A 9,438-nucleotide genomic window follows, 5' to 3' on the forward strand; every position below is an offset into this window, starting at 1 on the left:
GACATCCCCCAAGGGCTCCCAGTCTGCAAGAGGGCGCAGGCCAGGCTGAGGGACCCCCCCACCTCCCCACCGAGTGCACCAGGCCTCCAGTCTTTTCATAAGTTTACAGGCTCTTTTGGTTTCTACTTCTGTAATTTGTTCATTTGCTTTGCTCATTTTTCTTCTGAGATACTTGTCTTTTTCTCATCAATTTCATATCTTGAAATTATCTTCTTCCAGTCTGTTTATCTCTAAACTTTGCTTTTGGATTCTTATAATGAAAAAGTAATGTTGACATACAGGAGTGGGCAAAAGTAGGCTTACAATTGTGAGTGCGCAAAACAGAGTTCATTCTTGTATTGTTAATTATTATTGTATTGTTTATTATTATTAACCTACTTTTGCCCACCTCTGAATATAATATAATCACAGTTATCATTTTCCTTTGTGTTTGAAGAAATCCTCTTTATTCCAAGGTAATAAAGATATTTATTTTTTTTGTATATTTTTATTGACTTCAAAGAGGAAGGAAGAGGGAGAGAAAGATAGAAACATCAATGATGAGAGAGAATCATTGATTGGCTGCCTCCTGCACGCCCCCTACTGAGGATCAAGTCCACAACCTGAGCATGTGCCCTTGATCAGAATTGAACCCAGGACCCTTCAGTCCGCAGACTGATGCTCTATCCACTGACCCAAACTAGCGAGGGCATAAAGATATTTTCTTAAATGCCCTTAATAGAATTTTCAAGTTTTGCATTTTACGTTGTCTTTAAATCCACTTACAATTTATTTTTCGTTAATGTGAGAGATGGAGAATCTATTTTGTTTTTCTCTATATGGACAAGGAATTGTTCCCATCCACTGACTGGACGGCCCATTCCTCCTTCAGTGACTGCATTGCCTCTGCCACATGCTGGTTTACATACATAGTGATGCATCGGGGCTCTCCTTTGTTCGCTTGTCCATGTGGGTGCCATGTCAGTATCACAGGCTCTGCTCTGACAGCGTTCTAAACAAGCCTCACATCTGGCAGCAAAAGTCCTACCAGCCACCACCCAAACTTACCGTTCTTTCTTTGAAATCAGCAAACTATGGCCCAGGGGCTAGAAAGGTTGTTACTTGTTTAAAGGGTTGCAAGCAAAGAAACAAAAAAAAACAAAAAAAAAACACTATTCGGAGAGACCCTGTGTAGCCTGCAAAGCCTAAAATATTTACGCTCAGCCGTCCTTTGGTTTAGCTGGTTTGGGTCCTCCCATGTGACTTTTAAGATCAGCTTTATCGAGTTCCTTGAACAATCCAATAAATATTTTGATTGGAATGTAATTAAATTTGCAGATTACTTTTGGAGAGAACTTCCATGTTTGTCACAGTACGGTTTTATTCTCCAGCTACGTCTTTCTTAAGTCTTTCAGTAGTTTTGTAATTTTGTCCTTAAAGATCTTGTACATTTTTATCAAATTTATTTCTGGGTACCGGAGAGTATTTGTTGCTATTATAGTTGAAAATATTTCAATGCTTTTCTAAATTTTAGTGGCTGGAATATAGTGATTTCTGTATTTTTATATTTTTATTTATGTTAACAAACCTGTGGAATGTTCTTATTAGTTATAATAGTTTATTCACTCTAGATTTCCTTAGATTTTCTATGCAGGTTATCATAGTGGGTATGAAAAATTATAGTTTAGCTTGTTTCTTTCCAAGTCTTACTCTTTTTTCTTTGCATTCAACAAACCTGTGGAATGTTCTTATTAGTTCTATAGTTTGCTCCCTCTAGATTCCCTTAGATTTTCTATGCAGGTAATCATAGTGGGTATGAAAAATTATAATTTAGTTTGTTTCTTTCCAAGTCTTACTCTTTTTTCTTTGCATTTGCTTAGTCCACTATCTAGGATCTCCAATATAATACTGAAGAGAAGCAGGGAGAGGTAGTATCCTTGACATGCTTTTAATATTATAGATAATTCTTCTCAAGTTGGGACCCCCAGGTGACATTTGCTGTAGGTTATCTTAGTAGCTGCCATTGACCGGTCCGAGCAAGATGGCGGCATAGGTAAACACCGGAGACTGCTACTGCAAACAACCACTTCAAAAATACAACTAAAAGACGGAACGGACATCACCCAGAACCACAGGAAGGCTGGCTGAGGAGAGACTCTTCAACTAGAAGGAAAAATAACAGCACACCGAGGCTCAGAGGAGGCGCAGTGTGGAAAAAACTCAGGTGCGGAGGTGCGCGCGCAAAGCGGGCTGGTGGCTGAGAGCGCGGTTGTCGTTTTCGGTCAGGGGGGAGTCTCAGACTCTGAGCTCCAGATACGGGCGAATCGCTGGGGACTCGGACCCAAACGGGAGAAGCGGGAGTGTCTGGCATCAGTTGGAAGGCAGCTTTCCCTCCGAGGTTTGCAGCGGTTCCGGGGGTTCTGAGAAGCAGAGCCTCTGGGAACAGGACTGAGGGCACCATAACGGCTCCCTCCGCCCGCCCTGTTGAGCCCGCCCCGCCCAAGCCCTGCGCAGAGCCATTTGCCGGATCGCCTCAGGCAAAGGCTAGATTAGCACCTCCCCAGAGGACAGAAGTTTTCCGCGGCAGACACAGCTGATTCACACAGCCAGTCGGCCTGGTGGTCAAATCCCTCTAGTATTAACTACAACAATCAAGGCTCAACTAGAACAAGACTGCGCACAAAGACCACTAGGGGGTGCACCAAGAAAGCATAAAAAATGCGGAGACAAAAAAACATGACAGAAATGGAGGATATAGAGCTAAAAATCGCAATTTTGAGGGCTTGCAAAAATGTGCTAGAAGCTGTCAATAAACTTGAGGAGAGAGTCACGAAAACTAATGAGACCCTCGATGCTATGATAAAGAACCAACTAGAAATTAAGCATACACGGACTGAAATAAAGAATATTATACAGACACCCAATAGCAGACCAGAGGAGCGCAAGAATCAAGTCAAAGATTTGAAATGCGAAGAAGCAAAAAACACCCAACCGGAAAAGCAAAATGAAAAAAGAATCCGAAAATACGAAGATAGTGTAAGGAGCCTCTGGGACAGCTTCAAGCGTACCAACATCAGAATAATAGGGGTGCCAGAAGATGAGAGACAGCAAGATATTGAAAACCTATTTGAAGAAATAATGGCAGAAAACTTCCCCCACCTGGTGAAAGAAATGGACTTACAGGTCCAAGAAGCGCAGAGAACCCCAAACAAAAGGAATCCAAAGAGGACCACACCAAGACACATCATAATTAAAATGCCAAGAGCAAAAGACAAAGAGAGAATCTTAAAAGCAGCAAGAGAAAGAGACTCAATTACCTACAAGGGAATACCCATACGACTGTCAGCTGATTTCTCAACAGAAACTTGGCAGGCCAGAAGGGAATGGCAAGAAATATTCAAAGTGATGAATACCAAGAACCTACAACCAAGATTACTTTATCCAGCAAAGCTATCATTCAGAATTGAAGGTCAGATAAAGAGCTTCACAGATAAGGAAAAGCTAAAGGAGTTCATCACCACTAAACCAGTATTATACGAAATGCTGAAAGGTATCCTTTAAGAAGAGGAAGAAGAAAAAGGTAAAGATACAAATTGTGAACAACAAACATGCATCTATCAACAAGTGAATCTAAGAATCAAGTGAATAAATAATCTGATTTACAGAATGAACTGGTGATGAAAAAAAATAAAAATAAAAAAAAAATTTAAAAAAGTAGCTGCCATTGATCAGTTTAGAGATGCTTGCTCTGTGGGTGTAGATTTACATGGATTTATCCTGCTCAGAATATATTGTGCTTCCTAAATCTGAAGAGTCCTGCCTTCCTTAGCCACTGTATCTGAATTCTCCATTTATGCCTTTTCTCAAATCTTTCAGTAATTTTGTCAACCAACTGGTTTCATTGTTTCTTCTCCTTTTTTTCTGTTTTAATGGATCTTCTCATTTTTTTCTTCATGTTTCTTTGTGATGTTTCATCTTATTATATTTCCATTCTCCATTCGTGTTACATCGTTATATCTATCTACTGGTTACCAGTATTAGGTGCCAATCCATGGGGTCTTAAATTGTATTGACTGTGTTTTTCTTCCCCCCTCCCCTTTTTCTTTTTGTACTTTTTGCCACACCATGAGGTCCAGGGCTTTACTGAGAAGACTCACAAACAAAACTCATCGCGCTCCTGGCTCCCAGGCTGCATAGCGTCTGGCTCCCATCTTTCCCTTTGTTTCTTCTCCTTTTTTTCTGTTTTAATGGATCTTCTCATTTTTTTTCTTCATGTTTCTTTGTGATATTTCATCTTATTATATCTCCATTCTCCATTCTGTGTAACATTGTTATATTTATCTTCTGGTTACCAGTATGAGGTGCCAATCCATGGGGTCTTAAATTGTATTGACCGTGTTTTCCTCCCCCCCCCCCTTTTTTTTTTTTCTTCATGTTTCTTTGTGATGTTTCATCTTATTATATTTCCATTCTCCATTCGTGTTACATCGTTATATCTATCTACTGGTTACCAGTATTAGGTGCCAATCCATGGGGTCTTAAATTGTATTGACTGTGTTTTTCTTCCCCCCTCCCCTTTTTCTTTTTGTACTTTTTGCCACACCATGAGGTCCAGGGCTTTACTGAGAAGACTCACAAACAAAACTCATCGCGCTCCTGGCTCCCAGGCTGCATAGCGTCTGGCTCCCATCTTTCCCTCCATCCTCCCAATACAAACTCTTACTGAGCATCACTGTGCAGTCACTGGGGGAGCAATGAGACACCCCCTCCCAATCTCCGGGGAACTTAGTGTAATTAAAGAATTTTTTTAAAGGAGGCCTCTGAGGTGATTTAAACAAAATGAGTGCTTCTTTTTTAAAAGGTTGGGGATTCCAAGTAGCTTGATAGGTGAGAGCAGGTGAAGTAGGAAACAGGTTAGAAGAGGCTCCAGGGCTGGGTTTGATTTAGAGAGGGAGGGCAGGGAAAGGCCAGGTCTGACGGTTTCATATGCTAATGAGTCACCACCATCGATTAATGTTACCCAGGAAATGCCGTAGCTTTAAATCCCCTGGAGGGGCCAGGTGGAGCCAGAAGAACCTGACCTGGAGATGGACCCTGCCATTCACAGTGACCTTGGTGATGTCACTTACCCTTACCTAACTTCAACCTCCCTCTCTCTCTCTCTCTCTCTCTCCCCTCTTCTCTCCTCTCCTCACATTTTCTTTTCTTTTTGTGCCAGCATTTGATGTTGTCACCATTTATTTTACATTTATTTATTTGTTTCAATCCTCACCTGAGGATTTTTCCCATTGATTTCCAGAAAGAATAGAAGGGAGGGAGGAGGGGAAGAGAAAGAGAGACACATTGATTGGTTGCCTCCACATGAGCCCCTACCTTGGCTGGAATGGAACCTGCAACCCTTCGGTCTGCAGGCTGATGCTGTAACGCTGAGCCAAACCAGCCAGGGCTTTTATATATTCACTAGAGGCCCAGTGCACGAAATTCATATACTGGTAGGGTCCCTAGTGGCTGCTGGCTGCTGGCTGGGGCCTCCCTCTCCCCCGGCCGGCCCCACCCCCTGGTCAAACTCCCGGTTGAGGGGACAATTTGCATACTATGCTTTTATTATATAGGCTTCTTATTCCCATTCCCCCCACCCTTCCCTTTGGCAACCTATATATCTATGTATCTCTGTGTCTATAGGTCTTTTCTGTTTTGTTTCTTCATTGTCTGATTTATTTCACTTAAAATAATACTCTCTAGGTCCACCCATGTTGTCACAAACGGCAAGATTTAATTCCTTTTATTGGTGAACAGTATTTCATTGTACATATGTACACCACATCTTCTTTATCCATTCATCTACTGATGGATATCTAGGTTGCTTCCATATCTTGGCTATTACTAGTAATGCTGCAATGAACACAGGGGGCATATATCTTATAGAATCAGTATTTTGTTTTTTTGATAAATACCCAGATGTGGAATTGCTGGATTGTACGGCACCTCTGACTTTTAATTTTTTTTAAAACAACTTATTTTATTTTGATGAAACAAAGCAGTAGTGGGCAATGGAAAAAAATCATTTCCCCAATAGATTACCACATACCATAACAGTAATGGGCCTTTTTCCTACACATGAAAGTAAAGGTCTTAGTTACAGAACCCACACATTACTGGGTTCCAACTTCACTTAGAGAAGCAGCACGCTAAGCAAAGTGCTCACCCACGTTGGCACCGAGTGTATGACAGGAGCATGACACACAGGGCCACAGCTGGGTTCTCGTCACTCAAAAATAAGTCTTCCCGAAGCACTGCTCTCCGTCTAAGTTTTAACTTTTTGAAGAATCTCTATTGTGGCTGCAATACTCTACCATCCCAGCAGTACACAAGGGTTCCCCCTTCTCCACATCCTCACCAGCACTTGTTATTTGTTGAATTATTGGTAGCTACTCTGACAGGTGTGAGGTGATGTGTCACTGTGATTTTAATGTGCATCTCTCTGCTGATTAGTGGCATTGAGCGTCTTTTCATATGAATGACGCTCTTTGGAGAAGTGTCTATCCATGTCCTCTGTTCATTTTTTAATTGAATTGTTTCTTTTATTGGTGTTAGGTTGTCTGAGTTCTTTATGTCTGTATTTTAGACATTAATTCCTTATTGGATGTGTCACTGGTGAGCATCTTCTCCCATCCAGCTCTGCTTGGATCTTCATTATACTTTCTAACTCCTGGTTGAAGTTCCCCCTCGGTTCTTCTAGTCCACTGTCAGCTTTCTTTGAATTCTTTGTCAGACAAAGGACTCGTCTCTGCTTCCTTAGGGTTTCTTTCTGGGAATGTTTCTTGTTCCTTCATTTGAGAGATGCGGTATTCTTCTGTCTTTTCATTTTGTTTGACTTTCTATGTTTGTTTATAAGAATTAGACAACATCGCTCTCTCTCCCCGTCTTGAAAAGCCAGCTTACAGAGAAATCGGCCTCTGGTCAGGCTGTGTGTGCAGGTGGTTTTGCCGGGCAAGTAGGAGCCAATCGGGTGCGTGAAGCATCCGGGACACTGGTCTGCCGAGCCGGGGTGGCTCTCGGTGCGGAGCCCAGTGCGTGTAGGAAGGCCTGTCATAGCTACTTGGTCCAATAGGCAGGCCAGACCTGGACAGCGCCCTCGCCCACTAGGTAGAGGGGGCGGGGTGGTGAGCCATCGTGCTCACAGGCACCTCTGACCTGAACCCCCACAGCCCCCAGCCTGCTCTGTGCAGCCTCTCCCGTGTTTGTTGTACAGAAGGCGGTTCTGTGTAGAAGCCACCTCTCTCTAGGCTTGCTGTGCCCGACGTTTGGGAAGCCAGCTGGGGCCAGGCAGGGCTGCAGCTGCCCGGAGCTGAGCTGGGGCAGCTCCCTGCGGAGGCAGGTGCTGTGGGAAGCCTGGTAGTTCCTGCTGCTCCCTCCGCCCAGAGGCAGGTGACCTCGCAGGCTGACCACAGCACCCATGCGCTGCCACCCGAAGGAAGCGGAGGGCAGTGTAAACAGTGGCGCTCACGCGGCTCCTCTGCCTCCCGCGGTCTCCCAGCCTCCTCTCCTGGCCTCTTGCTCTCGGTTGCTGTTCAGAAGCCGTGCATTCAGCCCTCGGGTGTCTCTCTGTAAGTGTGTGTATCTTGGTTTGCTCGTGGGAGGGCGAGCTCTGTGTTCTCCTATGCTGCCTCCTCCACACGCCACCTGGCACCTCTGACCGTGTTTTTCATTTCCACCTTTTAAAATTCCTCTTCAAATCTGCCTGTTCTTTGTCCTTAGCAACTTACTTTATTCTTATGCTTTGGGTTCCTCCTTTCATTGCTTCAACTCTTTTAAACAAAGCTATTTCCTATATTCTACTAGGTCCTTCCTGTGTCTGAAGTTCCTTCATGAGCGTTGCCTTATCCGGGGAATCCGGATGCAGAGGTGCTCCCTTCGAAAGGTCTGCACGTGCTTCGGCCTGGGTATCGCCGGCTGGGGTGCTTTTCGTTGCTGTTAATTATGGACTTTCTCAGCTTGGCGCTTCCGGGACCATGTGGGTGGTATGAATGTGAGTCCCATCCATTGTGAGCGCAGGCTTGTGGCTACTCATTCTCAAGAATCTTTTCTGTCTCCTACTTGGAGTCAGCCAGGATGAATGCGTTTCCTGGGCTTTTCCCTGGGCTGTGGCCGGATGGTTGTCGGACCTGCCGTTTGTGTAGCTCTGGCTCCCTGCGGGTCCCAGCCCGGGGCCTCACGGTGGGCACTCCTGCCCACGCAGGGAACTCCCGTCCAGGCGTAGGCACTGATCCACGCCCCTAAGTCACCAGGCCCGTCGGCCTCCCAGCACGGCCATTCTGTCCATCCCACATCTGGTCAGCTGTCATCTTTTTCTCCATTAAGGTCATAGCTATCATGCAAATCATGCTTTATGTTAGTGCACATTTCCAGGTGGCAGCGGCCTGGGGTGTTAGGTGACTGCCTCAGCAGTGTTGCCAGCCCCGATAACAGGCCAGCACGGCCTCTTCGCCCTTCGGCCCCAGCACTTCTCACTCGTGCTCACCCCTCGGTGGCTGGGCCGCGGCAAGCATGGCCCAGGGCTAGGCTGCCCTTGGAGAAGAGGGCCTCGCTCGGGTTCTAATCGCGCCCCTGCTGTAGGGCAGGAGCATGGTGCTTGGAGCGAACGCCGTGCCCAGCGCCTGATGAGCACCACAGTGACAGCAAACAGCTGTGACGGAAGGAGCCTGGCCATTAGGAACGGAGAGGCTCCCTCCAAGCCCAGGCTCTCCTCCGCTGTCCGTGTGGTCCCTCAGGCCGCTTACCTTCTGTGCGCCTTCCCAGCATCTGTGCAATGGTCACAGTGATGCTAATTCCTGGGACTGTGGGGCCGCTGGTGAGCTTCACATCAGTGGTGAAGAGCACAGGCCGAGGTAGCTGGCCTGAATCCCAGCCCTGCTTTCCCCGGGCACACTCCCCAGCCTCAGTGTTCTCATCTGTGAAATGAGCGCACTGATGCTGGCACCTCAGCGGCCGCGGTGAGAAAGCAGGAGACCAGGTCGCTTGCTCAGCATTTCACCGTGAGAGCGAGCACTCCGCGGGTGCCGCCAGCGTTATCTGGCATCTCGGGGCTTACGCGCTCTCCTGGGCGGCCTCTTCAGCCTTGGAGACCTTCCGGTAGCAGTAGATCATCTCAATGAGCAGCCACAAGGTGAGGAAGACCAGGAGGATGTACATCATGATTTCCGAGACGACGGAGGTGAAGTCCTCTCCGGCTGCAAGAGGAGAGTAAGGCTCAGAGTGCGCCGTCAGCAAACCCAGCCCTGCCATCAGGGGCGGGGGTATCAGACCTGCCATCGGGGGCGGGGTATCAGACCTGCCATCGGGGGCGGGGTATCGGAAGCCTGGTTCTGAGTGTGGCTTATAAGCACTGGGTCTCAAGGAACTCAACAAGATGTCAAAGGACTGTCCTGTCTGTCCGCTTCCTGACCGGCTTTCATCAGA

The 9,438-nt window shown here is 46.2% G+C and overlaps 1 protein-coding gene across 1 annotated transcript in view; it reads right to left on the reverse strand.

Annotated features, from left to right (window-relative positions):
- Nucleotides 1-9,438, reverse strand: part of SCN3B (sodium channel, voltage gated, type III beta subunit) — a 27,098-nt gene that overhangs the window by 1,845 nt on the left and 15,815 nt on the right. The window contains exon 4 of the mRNA XM_014537660.1: nt 9,071-9,209. Within this exon, the coding sequence (XP_014393146.1) occupies nt 9,071-9,209 (139 nt within the window). The remainder of the gene's footprint in view (nt 1-9,070; nt 9,210-9,438) is intronic.

The sequence above is a fragment of the Myotis brandtii genome, unplaced genomic scaffold (genome assembly GCF_000412655.1).
Source record: "Myotis brandtii unplaced genomic scaffold, ASM41265v1 scaffold181, whole genome shotgun sequence".
In the NCBI taxonomy this organism is placed as follows: Eukaryota; Metazoa; Chordata; class Mammalia; order Chiroptera; family Vespertilionidae; genus Myotis; species Myotis brandtii.